This window comes from Ammodytes marinus, assembly GCF_949987685.1.
Source record: "Ammodytes marinus genome assembly, chromosome: 2".
NCBI classification, from domain to species: domain Eukaryota; kingdom Metazoa; phylum Chordata; class Actinopteri; order Uranoscopiformes; family Ammodytidae; genus Ammodytes; species Ammodytes marinus.
Genome location: NC_137231.1, coordinates 16,573,109 through 16,593,494, shown reverse-complemented (window position 1 = coordinate 16,593,494; position 20,386 = coordinate 16,573,109). Strand labels below are relative to the sequence as shown.

Below are 20,386 nucleotides of genomic sequence, written 5' to 3'. Positions count from 1 at the left end.
AACAATGCTTTATCTTACCAGGCATCCTTTTCTTTAGAGGACTGTAGCGTTAGCACCGACATGAAACATGTAAATTGCAGATTGCCAACATTTAATGTAAGGTGATCAAAACATGCTGTGCTTTCTTCCAGAAAATACAGAAAAAAACTTGAGACATTGAAATGTAGTGCAATTACACAAAACAGTTTGCTACTTTACTACCTAATCAGACTTTCTCCATACTACATTCACAGTACACTAATCCCATCAGACTAAAGGGCTCAGTAATACTTAATGAGATGACTCGCAAACTCTTTAAACCCTATATGTTTACTGATTGTGTTCCTCGCTAATGTGTGCACCGTAATGAATGCATACTTTGTGTGCGTGAGTGTGCGTGTTTTGTGTGTGTGTGTGTGAGAGAGGGAGTGTGTGTTTTATTTGTGTATGTGTGAAGTTGGGGAGTCATTTTCATTCAATACTTCAGAGACCGAGAGACACTCAGAGATTCGTGAGTGGAATCTCAAAAAGCTGTCTGTGTCTATCTTCTCTCTCTCTCTCTCTCTCTCTCTCTCTCTCTCTCTCTCTCTCTCTCTCTCTCTCTCCCCATCTCAACCTGCATCGGTCCTCGTCTGCTTTCTCCACCTCTCTGTCTCTCATAGGCAAATCTTTTTGTTTTCATTATATACCACCCCATCACAGACAAAAAAATTATTGATTAAATGTTTGCTCTGTACAATGCTTGTCCCATTCCTTCAAGTAAGAGGTTTCAAATTGCTTATTTTGTACGGGTTTCGTCCAAAACCCAAAATTATTTATACATACGTAGATATAAAAACACAGAAAATCTGAAAAAACTTTACTATTAAGAAGCTGGGATAAGAGTTAAAGTTGTACTCTGTTAGATTTTATGTTTTGTGAAGTTACAATCTATCAAAGATTGAGTTAAAACCACCGTGATTGAGCATATGACCCACTGATGAAAGCTCCTTTATTCGCAGCTTTGCTGAGTAATACGATCTGTATGTCTGTGGCGACTTTCCCACGCTAAAATCAAAATGCTGCGCAGAGTGACACCTTTTATGTCAGTCCGCAGCGGTGCGTTCCATTGTTGGCAGAACACAGGAACTTCCGACATGTAGCCGATGCATTCCAGTACATCTGAGTGTTTTCTTTACATTTTGTTTTGAGAAGACATGGTCCTCCTAGGTCCTGCATTTTTCAAATTTGTGAAAAGGTCATTCTACTTACTTATCACTGTGTGCGCTGCCATGTCAAAAATTCACGATTTATGAGTACAATGGAATTTAGCATTGGACATGCCCAGGAAGAGCTTGTCACTGCCCAATGCCATAAAGCCACAGACTCGCTCTGTCTGACCGGCGCAGGTACATTTCATTACTTCTGACACAAAGAAAGAAGACAGTTCAACCATAGGTCCAGAGAGAAAGAAAAAAGGTTAGAAAGAAAAAAAGGTTAAAATGAAGCGACCACTAGCGATGACGTCACTGTTTGCTTTGGAAAGTAATATACAATCAACGCAAGTAAAATATGATGGATTACAACTTTAAGACAATTAATCTATTATCTTAAAAGTTGTTGATTACTTATGTGGGTGTGGAATGGTTACCACAAAGTCTCAAAGACAGCCCACAGTACAACAGGATCTGCAAATGACACACCACACAGGAAGGAACTCCTTCCCTCCTCCCTCTTTCCCGCTCCCTCCATCCTCTCAAATGCCATTAGTCCACTTCCTGAACGAGAGGGGGGGGGGGGGGGGGTGGTGGAAAGAAGAGATGCTACCAGTCTGCATGATACACATACAGACACACCGACACAAACAAAATACACATTCACATACGCACATTTAAGCGTGAGAGCGGGAACACAATAAAAAGATTGATTTCGGCATTAGGGTAAATTCACAGAATATAGCTTCTGTCTGTCAGTCACTGTCAAAAGCATTGCTGAAGAATTACAATGTCGACTATGTCCATATCTATAACAAAATCTCTTAACCAAGAAAACACAGCCAGGCGGGAAAAGAAGTTAGCGAGACAGAGAGAAGAAGAAGAAGTGTGTTTCGTGCTCTGCTTTTAACCATGCATTATTCACAGTCTCCCGTGGCGACCACAGACAGATCAACATGCGCCACAGTCCAATCCTGAGCCCAACTTGCTTTTCAATTTCAAGGCAGATAGGCTTAAAATTGCCCTCTGGCATCCATAGCAGCCTTTCTTAACCAAAACATGCCATATGTTACACCACTGAAACGCAGCGGCGAGTCGACTACTGTAGAGTGTTCTCTCTCTATGCACTTCATCCCAGATCTCTGATTGATCTTTCTAAAATGTTTTGATTGTTTAGCAGCTAAAGCCACGAAGGGGTTTCATTGACAGACACAGAACACAGTGTTCTAGGTGTCTACTGTAGTGAAATAAACAGTCCAAACATTCCTTCTTCTCACAACTGCGTTTTTCGTCACGTGACGGTGAACAGCAGTTAGCCCCCTTTGCCTTGCAAGGTATATGATACCATTGTAAGGTGATATTACCAGGTGTACACATTGGTGAACTACATTTCAATTGCCTTTCTTAATGAAATGGCTGCTATAGTCTGTGTAGCCTAATAAAGCATTTCTCTGTACCATCGATCTGTAGAACATGTTGGCATTGTGGTTTATTTTGAGGCAATCCCACGTACACTTTCCTGGTGCCCTAAATACACACCAGAGCATAACATGTGTATACTGTACATCCACGTCTTAAAATGGTCCCCTACCGAATGCGCGCTATACCCTTGTTCGAGTAATGTTTGCTAAAAACATCAAACTTAAAATATAAAATAATACATTTGTGAGCAATTTTTAAAGGTTTTTCTATAGTGTCACAGAAATGCTTGTAAAGTCCAAAAGTATTAAGAGATATTGACGTCGTTGGCAATCCCACATTTTGAGACAATACAATGTTTAAAAAAAAATTCTTTTAAAGAAAATCCTAATGAGGACAGAAATGGTGGAGAAAAAGGTCAGGTATACTGCAACCAGCACAGCATCCTTTGGTTCTCAATGTTCAACCTCAACACTCCATTCTTCTGCTGCATCTTTTCAGGCTTTAACACCTCCAGCAGAACATTATCCTGCATAACAGAATGCCCAACAGGACCAGGCAGTCCCTAGTGTAACATTACAGGTGATTACCAGGTAAAATGGCAGCACAACACTAATCTACTTGGTCTCCATGGATGCTTACAGGTACAGGGGTTTGGCGGTGGAGGGGGGGAGGGGGCACTGGCCGTGTTCCCTTTATCACTGATGTCATTATCGACCCCAGTAACCATCCCAGAGGCTGCGAGGAGCTGTATAATATGTGAGGTGGAGCAGCAGGCTGATGCACTGTCAGATACACGTACAGAGCTGAAAATGATAGTCAGTTTGGTGCTTGGGAGCCACACTTCTCCCAACACTATCTCACTTGGTTCAACGACACTGAGGGAGATAAGGGAGACGGTCTGAACACAGAGGAGAGGAAAGGGTAGAGAGACACAGGGGAAGATTTAAAAGCCACGGCTTGAGATGAAGAGGAGACCATGTCATGGTCTTTTCTATCAAGGCAGTGTGATACAAAGACAGAATATTGATTCACATGAAATCCAAAGATTATGTGATCATTAACATGCTTGTAAGGCGAGACACTGCAGGTGATTTGGGAAATGTATTTAACTTATAGATGTCATCATGAAACGTTGCCAGAGAGCTTATTACTGTACATTAAAATGGTTATCTTTTGTATCACAATTTTTGAATAAATATGTATATATTTTGGCAATATGTAATTTTGTATACATTTGCATGTATGACTCATTGACTCATTAATAAAACCTTTGTTTCATTTGTACAACATATCATAGTCCAAAGTTTTTACAGAAAATATTTTGGATGCAGCCTTTTACAAGAAAATGTTTATAAATCAAAAAATACCATGCACAAGACTCCAGAATCTTTTTTAAGAGATCAGAAAATGATCCCGCTATATAAACAAATATTCTATAAAAACCTTTGGAATAGTGTTTAGAATGATTATGGAAAGTTAAGTTGACGTAAGTGCTTTATAAATTGAAATTTTTGGTTCAGAGATAATGACCGTTAAAGATGATTGTATTGGAGAAATATACCGATGCAGACACATTTTTGTAAATTAAACTGAACATTTTGGAACTTTTTCTTATACTAGTATGAAAGAAGACATGTTATGGAAGAAAAATAGACGAAAACTTAGAAATTCACCAGTGCTTCAACAAATTTGGTTTTTGCCTGCCGTGTCCTGCAATTGCAGCGCTTGGATTAGCATTACACAAATATACAGAAATACTGAAAGAAAGACTCACTAATTATCCAGGCCAAAGTAATAACTAGGTAAAGACACAATTCACTGCATCTCATCTTGCAGTCCTTCTAATGCTTGAAGGCCAGAGCCATGCGGTAGTAGGAGATAAGGATAAGGGCGTCCACAACAGCAAAAAGCCAGTGGGGTTAGTTGGGGTCAAAGAGATAACATGCAGCTCCGATCATGTCAGCATTCTCGCTCTGCCCTCCTGCTCTCCTGTTACTACTTCTACCGTTCAATCTCTAGATAATTCACTAGAATCTGATTCACACACACTACCTGTACGGGGTTAAGCTGCATGTGTGAAATCGCACTACTGTATATCACCTTTCCTGTTGCCGACACCCAACACATGCTCCTCACTAGCCCCTTATTTTCATAATCAATAATAATAACTGCTGTCAAACAAGAGACTACTGTTCCGTATGTGTTCTCCATTCTTACACCTTTTCTGTCTCCCCATTGCCCTCAGTTAACCCCACACCCCCTTCCGCTCGGCGCTGTGCCCTCTGCTTTGCCCCTGCCCCGCCGCCAGAGCAGCAAGGCGTGCATATGTCAACAATACATTAACACTCCAACTCGGCTTGTACCAACACGCTTGTGACATGACTCAGCGTAACACGCCAGTGGAAAAAACACACTCCTCAGAGACCGCAGGGGCTGCACGCAAACAGGCCAGCAAAAGAGGAAGGAAAAAGGAGAGAGGACAGGAGGACAGTGAACAGGAATAGAGAGATAGGCAGAGGGACTGAGAAAAAAAACTGCTGATGTGTAAGAGAGAGTGAAGGTGAAGCAGTGTAGAGAGTGAGACGGTTAATCAGGGGAGGGATAAATGGGAGAAGCAGAGTGAGCGAGTGTAAGGTTTTCCTCAAGAAATGCAAGAAGTAGTGTGTAGCATCACAGCATATACAGTATGAGTTCAACACTGAAACGTCCCCTAATTTTCAACCTGTTGGAGATCGGTAAAACCTTTTCCATCTCTGCTCAACCTATGGAAATTCCCTTTTCTTTTTCTACCTTCACTCCCTCTTTACTCGGCTCGCTCTTCATTCATTGCCATGGCAATGATGTTACAGTGAGTCACCTCCACATCTCCCTCCTCCTCAACATGGCCAAGAAGGAACAGGGGAGCGTGTGAGAGAGAGACAGAAAGATAGAGAGAGAGAGAGAGAAAGAGAGAAAGAGAGAGAGAGAGAGAAAGAGAGGGGGGAGAGAGAGAGAAAGAGAGAGACAGAGAGGAGGAGAAAGGGCTCTGTTTCCTTGGAAACAGACTGGGGGTCTCCCCAACCCCCATTGGTTCTCAACTGGTTGGAATCAGCTTGTTACCCACAATGCTTGGAGCCAGCAGAGTCTCTGTTTCTAGGTTGTCTCTGTCCCTCTCTGTTTCGCGCCGTCTCTTTATGTGCACATGCACACGCACACACACACACACACACACACACACACATTAAATGCTACTGAAGCCGACCTTTCTCAAGTTTGTTTTATGTTATAACTTGGTCCATAATCAGATAATAAAATATCGAGTCCAAAAAGGATCTTACCTATTCTTCGTTTTTGTAATGATTCCAGACAGAAATGACTGAATTCGCATCTGATATTCTGAACAAATGTGATGCAGTTTGCAGCACCTGTTGTATTATTTCCTAACTAATTCCAGTAACGTTCAAAGACGCCAAGCCTACAGAAAACAATTGAAATAGTTTAAGGAACTAACTATTTATCAGTACGTTATAACTTCGAGTAGGAAGTAAGATTACCATCAAACAGTTTATTGCAGCTGGAGGTAATTGTAACAATATGCAACAAAGGGTTTTGAAACATAAGATATAGATGATTCAGCTTAGATTAAAGGTTAGAAAAGTTTGGTGGAGAAATGAAATGACCAAGCTTGATGGGAGGCAGCTCTGTCTGAGCAGACGACTTGAGGGGAAAGAATGTCCCACAGTCAATAATGTAGCTGGAAGGAAGTTGGATTGTTTAGGTGGAATATTGATTTATTATTTTATGTGGAGTGTCTCTGAAGGAGACTATTTTATGTTGAAAAGAGCAGTGATGTTGAAAAATGTTCGAGCATTCTTTCAATTTGACAATTTCTTGTGAAAGAGTGGGGTGCCAAAGAAAAGAGAAAACAAGTTGATTAGACCTGTTCAACAAATTTTAGTGGACATTTTGGCCTGTTGGTGGCCTCATATTGCCTCGTATTGCCTCGTATTGCAGTTCTTGCAATACTGGAGACAAATAAAAATAATTTTAACTTCACGGCATTTTCTCTTGCAACTTTCTGGGATGTACTGTGTGTTACTGTGTTACTAAGGTTGCACAACCTCAGTACTAACAGTAAATAGGAAGCCAGAAAACATTGTCATGGTCAAGGGTATGGGTGTCCTTCCCTTTAGTGTGGCAGCACACATTGACTGTACACTACATGTTTCCCAACTGCATACAGTAGCTTTTTTGTTAGTTAAACCCAAGGCTGGATGCGCCTTCCTGTCCTTCAGCCACACACACAGAGCACAGTGCGGTGTCTGTGCACTTGTTTTTCAGAGGTATGAACCACTGACAGTGCAGCAGGACTAAATGAATGAAGCCGTCCTGTGTGTTATTACATATTTACAAAAGTGTGTAATCCTCCAGCAGTACAATCAAGACAGAATATGTGTGCTGCAGTTAAATTGAGCGGCCTGTATACATTTCCATGCATGAGTGAGAGAGTGTGAATGGAAGATATAGCAGCCTGAGACGGAGCATTTTTCTTCAAAGGGGGTTGCTCTTGGCACTGCCCCTTGATCTCTTCTTCCCGCCTAACTGCTGTGTGCCTGCTATCTCCCACTGTGATGCCACACAATGATACAAGGCTCTCCTCGCTCTATACATACATAGCCTGTAACACACCCCCGTCTAAATTATACTGCCCATTTTGCAACGACTGCTTGTTTTCTAGTTCGACCATCTGTCATCCCCTTTTAAAGTCTCCTTATAGATACATCTGAGAGTTCATCAGACCATTAAAGGAATGAGACAAAAACTGTTGCAAAGTGTTAATAATAAGCATTAAACCCTTGATTTCCATAGGACTAAGGGGAAATTGCCTGATCACACTAGCAAGAAATGTTTGTTGTATAGGGTGAAATAATTTTTTGCATGAGGTGTCGGCACATTTCTATAAGAACTTTTGTAACGTTTATGGGCAGTAATATTCCATAGTTTATTTCAGTGCACACCATATTTTGTTTCACAACATAATCACGTTTTGTATGCATATCATGATTGATCCAGGACTTTTGAACCGGCGTTGTTCGGTTAATAAGCACATCCTTATCTGGAAGCTCCACAGCACAACCAGTAAAAACTGAAAATTATCATTTCCTGAAATCATGAGTGAGATATTGTTCCATAATAGTTCTAATTTTAATGATTTTAAACCCCCCTCATTAATTTGCATTTACTAATGTATAATCAAATAGAATAATCGATATATTCTTCACTTGTGACTAGACTCTCTCATTTTTCTCTCAAACTATCCCGTGAGAAAGAAAAGGAGGCAGATAGGTTTTGCTACAAAAAACTCCTTGATAGCTTTCCATAGATAAGGCTAGGGACAAGACGAGGTGTCTGTTATATACAAAGGCCTTCTGTCATTTCGTTACACAGCTGAGCAAAACAATCTCAAGCTTCAAGGACTTAGGCAGGGTTCATTCTGCTTCCGCACCGGTTCATCAAGAAGATGACGTCAGCCAGAAGAGGAAGAACTATGAAACACATGACACTAACCAATGATCAGCCTTGTTATGATATGCTTTAAATAATACTGCTGTAAGAGGAGAACTTCACTTTTTGACTTGCTCACTTTTTTTGGCTGTTCGCTTGACCTGCATAACTGTAACCTGCTGAACATCATTTTTCATTAAATACCATAGAACTTTTTTCGTCTGACTCCTCGAGCATTTTTGCATCTTCCATTCCTCTTAAGAAACGAATACGTGAATTAATATTATAGTTTTATTAAATTGGTGACCCTCGACGTCCTAAAGAGGGGGGAAGAGAGGAGGACGAGCCTCGACCAGCTGGTCGGGCCTGGAAGCGGAGCCTCCACTCAACACATCAGCGCTGACAAAAAGAAAAAAGGTAATTGGACACCTGTTGTTTTTTAAAAACCAAAGTTCATATTTGACTATGCCAAATTTTGTTGAGTGGTGAGTCTGAAGCCGGGTCCTAACAGAGTGGTAAAAATTTAAGTTAGTTTGAATTTTTTAATTTGTTTTGGAGAATGAGGAAATGATGTTCGGCAGAAGCAGAAAAAATTCTTGCATATATGTGCTGTGTTTGTCCAGTCTGTGCTTTTGAAATGCTGGTTTAATTATTTTTCCCTAGTTTGCAGAGCCGCTTTAAATATGGTATGAAAAATGCATTTGTGCGTATCACTAGGTACGGGAAACTGTCAGAACCTGATTTAGTAAATAGGTGATTGTAAAAGACACCTCATATAAATTGGAAAATTGAAAATTGTTAAGTAAAAAATATACAGCAGGGATTGTATCCTTATGTGGATAAGGTTTAACAATTTGCACAGATGCAAGATAACGGATTTCATATGTCGACGGAGAGCTTTTCTATTTGACAAAGTCTATTGATCTGTCTTTCCTAAATAGATCCTGGGCAACCAGTAATTTGTCAAATAAGAGAGTGACTCCCTGATCATGTTTTGACATGGTAGAAATAGGCTTTGTGTTAAAAAAAGTATAGTTTGGAATTACGCTAAAGTACACTTCAGTCGCGACGTCCGCGTTAACTAGAGGGGGGTTGCTTTACAAGTTACGTTAAAGCACACCTTGGTTTCGACGGCCGCGTTAGAATTTGGAGGGGGTTGCTTTACTGAATTACCACGGGACGGCTGGGAGTTTGAAGAAGACCCGGTGGGGTTAAGAAAAAAATAATGTTTGAATGCGAGCTCTGTAAATTCTGAGTATTGGCTTTCTTATAGTTAAGAATACTTCTAGTTAAGTGGATTAACTATGGGAAACCCGTCTTAAAAATACTACTACTTGTCTTAACCAGCATGGAAATAATTGTACGTTATATAACTGCATGTGTATGTATTTGTCTAAATATTGCATGTTATTTATTGTCTACCTCAGAACAGATACTAACAGAGTATTACCTCAAACATCACACACACACACACGCTGACGTCCAAACATCACACACACACGAAGCCTGCGGAGAGTTCTCATTGAAATGCGCAAAAGTGGCACTGTTTTACAGGACTATTGACTATTATCAGATTAAAAGGTTTAAATGTATTGTATAATCATGCATAGTATTATATACGTCCCGTTTGAATAAGATACTAATGTAGTTGAGTTCACTCTCACTCTGAGGGTTCTCTTTGAAAAAATCTGCCCCAAGCTCTGTGAGCTTTAAAGTTTTGTTTCATAAGGTTAAATACACGCTTTGTGGTATTTCATGCAATATAAGGCCCTGATTATAGACAGTGGAGATAAATATCTCAATTTAAAGGTGCCACACGTTTTTGATGTTTGTTTTTTGATTTATTTTTTAAGGCGTGGACTATCCTTCTAATATCTCAAGTTAAAGGTACTCCAGACGCAATAGTGTCTTGATTGTTAGACTAATTTTGATGTGAAAAACATATAAATGTGATCAGCTGTGTTTTTAAAAAGAGTTTCTTTTGAAAAAAAGAGGGAGAGATAAATAGTGTCTTCTCGAAATGCATGGTTGATGAACTAGTAATTACCAAACATTAGTAATTATACTGTGTAGTGTGTATTATTAGTGTCGTTAACTTTCTTTTCTTTTATCCCTTTTTAGGCCCCAGGCTTGTCTAGTGGACAGTTGGTGGGTCTTATCTCTAGTTGAAGGCAGCGATCGCTCTGACAACACAAAAAAGGCAAGATATCTTAGCTTTGACTGATATCTCTATAATTCAAATTCAAGGGGAACACTTTTTTTATTTTTATTTCTAGGTTTTGTTATTTCCCCCCCTAGCAAAAGATGTACAGTTACGAAATTGAGGAACAGGTATGCCCTGTTGCTTCCCCTAACACTACCTCATTCCCACCTGCAATGACCCCGAGATGCCTTTGTCTCCAAAGACAAAGACAGTCACCTACGGAGGAGGACGTTGCTGAGCTGCCCAGGGCTGGTCTGGAAGAAAAAGAGGGAGAAGCGACTGGGAGCCTGCTCGTCGACACCCCTCCCATGGCCACACCGAGCCCTCAACCAGGCCCCAGTGGCACCGGTCCCTTTATCCCCTCTGTCATGCGAACCAGAAGCATGGCTAGATCTACATCAACACCTGGAGTCCCCACTAATCTCCAACTGCCACTACGTGTAGCAGCTACTGGAGCACACGTCTACACGCCTTTTGCCCATAGAGACATTGAAACACTCATTGAGAAGCTTCCTGAACTTACAGAAGGGGCTAGCCAGTGGATCAGACAATTCGAGAACTTGACTATGGGTGATAGTCTCTGTGCAGGTGATCTGAAGGCCTTACTAGGTCGAGTAGAGGGCTCAGACATGGCATGCCGCCTCCTCGTCAATGCAGGAATACTATCCACCACACCTGATAACACCCCCCTGAATACGTTTAGGGCTCCTCTGTGGACGGCACTACGTGAGCAGTTCCCTACTGATAGAACTGTCACTGACGTAGCGGAAATTAAGATCAACAAGGATGAGGCGATCCTATCGTACCTAAAGAGGGCTGCTGAGGAGTGGGAAACACACACAGGGGAAAGACACGATGCCAGTGATGCCATACAAGCCATGTGGAGGATGCAGTGTATCAAAGGCCTCCCTGCACCCGTTCAGAAAGCGTTGGCAGCAGAACTACCATTCGCTCATAAGAAGTACACTACATGGAGGAGTACTCTAGCCCACTTCTACAAACTGTATCAGGCAAAACAAAGCAAGGAGGAGGAAGAGCTGAAAGACCTGACTAAACGCCTGCTGAAACTACAGGTGGAGGAGTATGGTAAAGCCAAGCCTAAGCCTAAACGAATGGTTGTGACTTCTCCATCCCCACCATGTGAGCAACCTGCTTCCACCTACTATCAGAACCCACAGCCACAGCAGAACCAACGGAATAATAATAATGGCAGAGGGCGCGGCAAGTATAATGGAAAAGGGAATGGAAATCAAAACCGTCAGTGTTATGCCTGTAAGGAGGAGGGACACTGGGTTAAAGATTGCCCACACGTTAAGGAAACGATTCAGCGACGAGAGCAGCAGCTAAACCCACGACAACAACAAGGTGGAGGCTTCAACGATCCCTACCTGGGTGGAAGAAGGGCATATGGAGGATCTGGAACTCCCTGGAATACACCAGCCAACTATGCCCCTGGCCAAAGGTCCCAATTCCCCACCCAGAGGCCTAATCGGTACTAAGGAGACCCAGAGACTGATCTCCCCTGTGCCCCCAACAGGCCTGTTCTGCCCACAAACATGCAGAACTAATAGTAGCCTGCTAAAGCTATACCAAAGACAATAACATGCCAGTCCCATTGTCCATCCCCTGGAGTTATTTTTTTGTTTTTATTTTATGATTTGGCCAGCTGTGTTCCCCTTTGAATTTAGCTATATAAACCAGTGATTAGTTTACTGGACCCTTACTGAGTTACAAAATAGATAACGTTTAGATGCTGTAGGTTAAAAATTAATTGACCCTTGACTAAAGCACATTAGGATGCGTTTAATATTATTTGCAGACTGTTTTTTTTTTTTTTTTTTTTTTTTTTTTTTTTTTCCTTATGTTTTAGGTTGTAATAACTCCACAGGTTGTTTTATTTTCTTTCTTTTCTGGTAAAGAAGAGGGACTTGATTGCTCCAAGTTATGAAAGAACTTCAGTCAGTGAAGACTTCCCCTCTGTATAGTTTTCTTTTGTTTTTGTAGTATTAAGTTTTACACTTAATGGTGTAAAAAGAGGGAAATTATATAGGTTATAATTAAATAGGTTATGAAAGCTAACCGACACCCCGCTGCCAATGACAACCTCTAAAGGTACACACACACATACTCATACACACAAACACTTCACAACACATGATGCTGCTAGCCTAGGACATGAGAAGAGGGAGGTCGCGAACCTTCTTCTGATGTCTGGCAAATTAACTGTTATATGTTAATTGTCTGTATTAATTGTCTGTCTGTACTAATTGTTTGTCTCAAGTTTTGTGTTGACCAGGTCCAGGTGCAGTTGCAGGCTGGGCCAGGGGCAACTCCTAGCAAGGCTCCAAATAGGAGTGTGTGCGGTCCAAAGTTCACATTCACAGAGAAGGTGAGCTTATGACCCTGTGGTGAAAAAGGTACGCAGTAAATTGAACGTACTATAAGTAAAATGTAAGTCTGGAGCTATAGACACCACTGACAATGTGCACCTCATCTCCACGACCTCTCTTGAAAGAGGTTTGATTTAAAAATTGCAACAAGTGTGGCTCTAAAACGAATAAGTTAAAACTGATTGTCTACGAAGAAAAAAGCCATCACAAAATTTTTTTGTTAAGAAATATGTTCACTAATTATGAGAACTGCCCTGTTTTGATAGGCCCAATCTTAAAGTAAATGTATGCTCTGACTGTTCCCTCAGAGCCAATAACCTTCTGATTGCATATGGTTGTTTGAAGTTAATGAAATGAATCACCCTTAGTAAAGTTAATTCACACTTAGTATGTGAATCTAGAAATGTTAACCCTTTGTATTTGACTTAGAATCTCTGATTCCATGTGTGTTTGTGTTAATCTTTTGAAAATCTATGTGATATATAATCATGTGTTTCCCTTTCTTCCAGATTGAGATTAGACACTGGTAAACACCCATCATAGACTTGTAGCTTTTTATGATTTTTGTAAGCAAATTATACCTGGATAAAACTGACAAAATGATTCATGCCTAGTGTGGATTTTGTATTCTGTTTTTTAGACTCATTTAGAGGCTGCACCAGTAGATTAACAAATGCCACTGATAGTGAATGTTTAAATTGTTTAATTTAACTGTTTAGTGTTGTTTTTTCCGTGTGTAAATATATGACTGTTATGCCTTTCCGTGTGTAGCGAAAATTAACTTTTAGAGGTGCCCACTCATATATATATATTAGCTTTAATCAGCACGCACTAGAATATACACATATTACACATAGAGGCCCTAGATGAATGGAAGTCACTGCTAGGAGGTTTGAATCCCCAGACAATCTTATTTCGGTTGTCTGCATAATATGCTACAGATAGCAGAAGTGACACGATGGAACTTTGGCTGACCCTGCACAAACACAAATTCTTACATATACAGTATTACAACACATTCTTGGATAAATGTATGACTGACTCTGAGTTTTCCTACATATCACCGATTTCCCTTTCAGTAATGTGTGTTGCTTATTGCTTTTGTGATTTCAGTATTTACCCAAAATTAACGTGACGATTAAAAGGTGGACTGAGCTTTTAGTGCTCCTCGTCCCGAACTATATTTTTCTCAGTTATAAATACGTTAGAAACGTATTTGAAGAGGGTTTTGTAAGAAATAATAGTTCTAATTTTAATGATTTTAAACCCCCCTCATTAATTTGCATTTACTAATGTATAATCAAATAGAATAATCGATATATTCTTCACTTGTGACTAGACTCTCTCATTTTTCTCTCAAACTATCCCGTGAGAAAGAAAAGGAGGCAGATAGGTTTTGCTACAAAAAACTCCTTGATAGCTTTCCATAGATAAGGCTAGGGACAAGACGAGGTGTCTGTTATATACAAAGGCCTTCTGTCATTTCGTTACACAGCTGAGCAAAACAATCTCAAGCTTCAAGGACTTAGGCAGGGTTCATTCTGCTTCCGCACCGGTTCATCAAGAAGATGACGTCAGCCAGAAGAGGAAGAACTATGAAACACATGACACTAACCAATGATCAGCCTTGTTATGATATGCTTTAAATAATACTGCTGTAAGAGGAGAACTTCACTTTTTGACTTGCTCACTTTTTTTGGCTGTTCGCTTGACCTGCATAACTGTAACCTGCTGAACATCATTTTTCATTAAATACCATAGAACTTTTTTCGTCTGACTCCTCGAGCATTTTTGCATCTTCCATTCCTCTTAAGAAACGAATACGTGAATTAATATTATAGTTTTATTACATAACTCCACCCGATGTTTCTTAACTCGTCAGTCCTTTTACCACCAGCAGTCTGCTTCTCTAACCTCTAGCAATCTTCCAAGAATAATCCACTGAGGCAAATTTGATGTATGTTGAATTGCACCAATGCATTTAACACAATCTATATGGAGACATTTGCAAGTACGGCAAACATTTTAAAAGGAAGAAGATGTCATAATGAAGTAGGAGAAAGGCATGCACATGTGCTCAATATTGTTTCTACGGGTCTTACAAGCAATTTCATGCGGGCTCGATTCTTTCTCGTTTCACTTCAATCTGCACATATTTTTTTTAACGATCACAGAAATTAGACTGTTTTCCCTACACTTCTTTTATTTTTTTACAATTGTTCCTGCAGGAATCCATCAAACATATAAGATGAATCATGATAATTCATACATTGAGAGAAAGATGACTAATGCAGTTATGTGTGACAGTTTAACTTTCAAATCCACATTCAGGGAAAAGTCGGAAATAACACGCATGGATTTCTGTCTTATTCTTCAAGCACAGAGAAGCTGACTTTTGTCTCTAATAAGGCCATTTCCGGGCCAAGCATAAGCATATAAAAATAACTTGTCTTTATGACTTCATATGGCCCCTCACAAATGGAAACCACTCATTTAGTATCAAGAACACAATTTACAAAGCACTTAACTGAACTGTAAACGTCCTTTCTGATGTCTGAAAAGCCTCGTCTGAGGACGGAAATCAATAACACTGCATCTCTCTTTACTTTGTTCATCAGTCTTCTCTTTGGTTCCCTTTTACCATTAGATTACTGGATGAATGTCCTCGAAAAAAACCATCCTCTAACACTCAGAGCTATAGTGATATGATCCATGTATACAAAACACAACATTGCAACATCAGTGTTATGCACAACGTGCATAACATTGCGCACATGTAAATTGACAAAAGAGAAAAAAAGTGTGAGGACACAGCTTGTTTTAATCAGATTCACTCAACGCCAATTGTACCTACTAGTTCAAAATGGGATAATCGTGCAAATCAAGTCAAAAGGCTTGTCACAGTCACATCCATTTGTTAACCCAAAAATAGTATGAACAAGCTCATACGTGTCCCAAGCATTGATTAGGACTTCACTCAGTAATTCGCTGTCTGAAAATAATTACCATCAAAATGTCTGATTAGTCTCAAAGTCAGGAGAGTGAAAAAGAGACACCAGCTTCAAATTCAGGCCTGCTACTCTCCACCCCCCAACGACGACCACCGCCATTGTACAACCCCCCCCCCCCTCCCCCATTTTGTTTAAATGGCGCAGCAGGTATGTGGGTACTAGTACCTCTGATTGGATCGCAGAAGCAGCGCTGCATCAGAGCAGTTGATTGAAGGTGACCTTGGTCTAATTACAATTGGTCTAATTAGAATTCCTCCGATAACATCCCTGCACCAATAGATTCTGCATTATTCTCAAATTGAATAGATGCTGATTAGATATGAATAAAAAACATGATATTGTTGTTATCATCTTGAGTACAATTATATTTAACTACTGTAAATGCGTTTTGTTTTGTGTGTTAAAGCTATAGTATGCAACTTGTGTTGCCCCCATGAGGAATGCTGAGTAATTACAATAAAACTGTTGGCACATTTACACGAGGTAAGCCTTCGGTGATCACGCATGGATCTTATACCTTCTGCTCTGTTTTTTCTCAGCAGTAGAACCAGCAACTGAAACATTTCTTAGGCGCTTTTGGGGATTTTTCTGAGCTCCTGCGCCAGTGTCGAGGGGCGACACCAGTTTGTAAACACTGCCATACTGAGAAATACAGAGAGAGTTTTGTGGACCTGATAGGCTCTATCGACAATGTGTCAACTGACATTTTATTTATCTGAAAAAGTGACGCACTATAGCTTTAAGAAGAGCTTGAAATGAATAAATGAACTGTTTTGTCCTTCCTTTTGATTCTTTCTCTACTTCAGTCCGTGTTATGCCTCTAGTTCTCTTTGCCTCTCTCCCAGGGCTGAGGTCGTGCTGCCCTCCAGCTCCCTGCCTTGGAGCCAGGATGACATCATCACATAGCTGCCTCGTCCTTGGTAGTGCCTATTCATCACCCTGATCATCATCGCAAGCATCAGCAGCATCACCTGCGTAACTATGCACGTACACACATACACGCACAACCACAACACACACACACACACACACACACACACACGCACACACACACGCACGCACGCACACACGCAAGCACATACACCTAGCGCATAAAAGATAAAAAGGGAAGAGAGCCCCCACCAGTTCTGCAGGATTGCACACCTAAAGGAAAGAGGGAGGCAGCCATGGAGAGGGAGAGGGAGAGGGAGAGGGAGAGGGAGAGGGAGAGGGAGAGGGAGAGGGAGAGGGAGAGGGAGAGGGAGAGGGAGAAGAGGAGGGCTGATCCTGCTGGGGTAGGCAGAAACCCCTGACCTGTGCACTGCCAACAATACATCTCAATAAAGCACAGAACGGACAAATCTGATGAGTCAGACTTCTGCCTACACTGGGAAAACAACAACGTAAAAAGAAGGGAGAGAGAACACCCCTCCTCCATCCCCTCACAACTTCCCGCGAGGAGAGCCGCACTTCCTCTCTCTCTTAGCCACTAGCTAACCTACAACTTCTAAGTGCTCTGGCTGCTGCTCACTGAATTCCGGTTACTGGATGGTGCATGACATGTATCAAGCCTACATGAGCAGGAATTACAGTAGTGGAAATGGTCCGCACTAAACAACACCGGCCACTGTCTGCTCTTCAGTGGAACGTGCTCACAATACACCATTTGATAACCAAATATATTGTTCTGGGAGAATGAAGTCTCTACCAACTCGAAAAATTACCAGCAAAAACACTTTCGATATATTAATGGGTTGAGTCTTAAAAGATGGTGTTAATCACAATTTCATGGTTATCTGAATTATTCTATTTTTTTTCCATAATGTCTCCTTTTATTGACATACTATTTAACAATTCGGATTTCCGTTAATTATAGCACCTTCCAGCATTGGATTCCAGCGCTAATTGAACAGTGCCATTGAGCCAGAAAGAGCAAAGTAAGCTGCATCAGTGCACAATACTCACATAGTCATGGAAGGCCTTGGCCTCACTGGAGTGTTCACATGTGTCTCTTCTCTCTGGAGCCGCACAGTACAGGTCCCAGAACACACTACAACACACAGAGACAAACAATTCAAGCTTGACGGATAAAACATCATTGTCCAGTTAATCCAGCATTCAGGCGAGAGGTATTGTTCCATCATTGGGATAGGCGACTTTACGATTTGCACATAGCAACCTGAGGAGGAGCTTTTGGGGACAATTAATGAGATGAGGATGGATGAAAAGAGGAGGAGAAGGAGGGAAAATGATCATTTGATTTAATACTGTCAATGATGGAATGAAGCGAAACAGCATGAGGAAGAATGTAACCGGAATCATTAGACGTAAAAAACACTCACCACCACCACGAGTGGAGGAACCCCGGAGGCTCCCCTAATGTGATGTTCTTCTCCCATCGGATCTACACACAAAGAGAAAGAGAGTGAGGGAGTCTGTGAGAAGCTTCAGCAACATATTAAGTATGAAAACATGCCTGACATCTGAATTGCCTGCTTTACAAGGCGGTAGATGGTGCAAGGGAATTCATATAACAAATGCTCTTATAGTAGTAATGATATTATGATTCTCACGCCACGGTTTCATAAGTGGATAAGTGAGTATATGTGTGTGCCTGAAAGCCTGTCTATTCACAAGTGCATGAAAGAGTGTGTGTGTGTGTAAATGTGTATGTGTATGTGTGTGTTCATTGAATCAGGGGATGTGCACAGTCTGAGGTCAGAGACATGTACCAGCCTGAGGAGACACGATCAAATCATTTTACAACCCACACACCATACAGTCTGCTCCTCTCCCATGTTACCTGTCCTCCTGTCAACAGTGTATTATTCACTCATTCAAGACAAAGTGTTATTTGTCTAAATGTAATCACCTCATTCCTTTCTTCCTAATAGACAGAATCAAGTCCGGGGTTTATGCTCGAAACTAACTAGCTTGCAATGGTGGAAGATGAATTGAGATGTTTTACTACAAGTCGCAACACCTTAGTGTGAATTTTTTAATGTAACAAGTGAACGTGTTTGCATTCAAAACTCTTACAAAAAAAACGTAATGTATTGGTACATACTGTATGTACATGAAGAACTTAAAGTGACAGTTATTATGCAAAATGGCCCATTACACATTATATCAGTGGAAGTACACTATTGGCTTCCAAAATCTAGTACAGTGCAGTGTTACTTACTTACTACTGGTAAAAATAAACAAAAAAGAGCCACGCTCACAACTAGCTCATGCATGGTTGATTATCTGGTTGGTCCTGGATGCTATGAGAGTTAAGCTGCTCTGTCCGGCTATACTGTATTTGGGGACATTTACAAGGAAGTATATCACACATAGCAAACAAACAAACAAGTACAAAAATCAGAGAGCAGTGTCTACAGTTACTACCACAGTTAAATAATTATACAGTTATAGAGTCAAGTTTATGCCATAGTTCTAATATAAGGACGTGTGTGGATTTAGCCTGGCTCCGCCCGTCCACCTACTTCCGCCCAAATTTCATTTTCCCTTCAGTAGTCAGTCTGGGGATGGGCGTATTAGTGGGATTTTGCTCGAACAAATTTCTGAGTGTCCAATCAGCGAACAGAGGAAGTGGCTGAGAACGATGACGTCGAAGTCGCGCTCCAGTTTCAGTTGAATGCTGCGTTCCTTTTTACTCGTAAACTTGTTCGTGAAGTATGTAGTGAAGTCGGAAATTTCCGAGTTCCCTGTACAACTGGAACGCACAGTCAGAAGCCGACCAAACGTTATGCGATTGGTTGGCTAATCCAGAGTGGCACTGAGCAGATCCAATAGTTTTAAACTTCAACAGACACCCGCCTCCAAGTGAGTGAACGTTTGCCAATTACAGCAGTTCCAGACCTTCTGTACAAATGAAATGAAGTACGATGGTCTGGTAGCACCAGGCTAGTGTGGATTTATAATTACATGATTACCACAATGCGAATACCTGTATTATCAGGTTTCTGAATATATGAATACACACAAAGACACACAGCCATGAGCATTCACCACCAGTCTGAGCAGCAGCCGTGGGCAGCCGACGGCCTTCTCCTATCAGACTATGAAGATATTATGCTTCTCCTTTCTATAAACAGACTTACATCCCTTTTTTTCTCTCTCTCTCTCTGACTTTTCAAGCAATCTCATGGCCATCCTTTCAAAATTTCCTTCAATTTAATGTGCTGGGTAAAATGATAAGACGATTGTACCACTGAGGGGCACTTTACACGGCCACGCAAAACGGTGCATACGCAGAAAAATTTCTGCGGTTGCACTATATCATTTACAGGAAAACAGCAAACGCAAACGCAAACGCAGGCATGAACCGCAGATTTTTGAGATCACCTCCGAGGGAGGATTTTTTGGAAAACTTAACGGTTTTGGTTTCCTGTAAACACCGAAACCATTTCCCCTTATAACGCTGACGTCACGGCTCCACCCTCACACATGCGCATTTCGTTTGGATATAAATAGGCATGCGCCGTCTTTGTATGTCCACGTGCGCCAGTTGGAAAACAACAACAACAATGGCGGATCACCGAGCTGTATTCATTGTGCTCATGGACGTTGTGCTGTTGCTGATGCATTTGTTATCGTGCCACCAATCGCTCCTACAAGCAAATAGGGAAAGAGTTGTGCTCTGCCTGTTTTTCTAGCTAAATAAACGTGTGTCACTTCTATATGCCAGGGACACGGCTCTACATTAAAAAAACACTATCA

General features: G+C 41.0%; 1 protein-coding gene across 2 annotated transcripts in view; it reads right to left on the bottom strand.

Annotated features, from left to right (window-relative positions):
• Positions 1-20,386, bottom strand: part of LOC307260149 (single-stranded DNA-binding protein 2) — a 56,808-nt gene that overhangs the window by 13,311 nt on the left and 23,111 nt on the right. For both annotated transcript variants that reach the window (XM_080040302.1, XM_080040303.1), the window contains exons 3-4: positions 18,004-18,065; positions 17,627-17,711 (exon numbers count right to left, since the gene is read on the bottom strand). In XM_080040302.1, the coding sequence (XP_079896428.1) occupies positions 17,627-17,711; positions 18,004-18,065 (147 nt within the window). The remainder of the gene's footprint in view (positions 1-17,626; positions 17,712-18,003; positions 18,066-20,386) is intronic.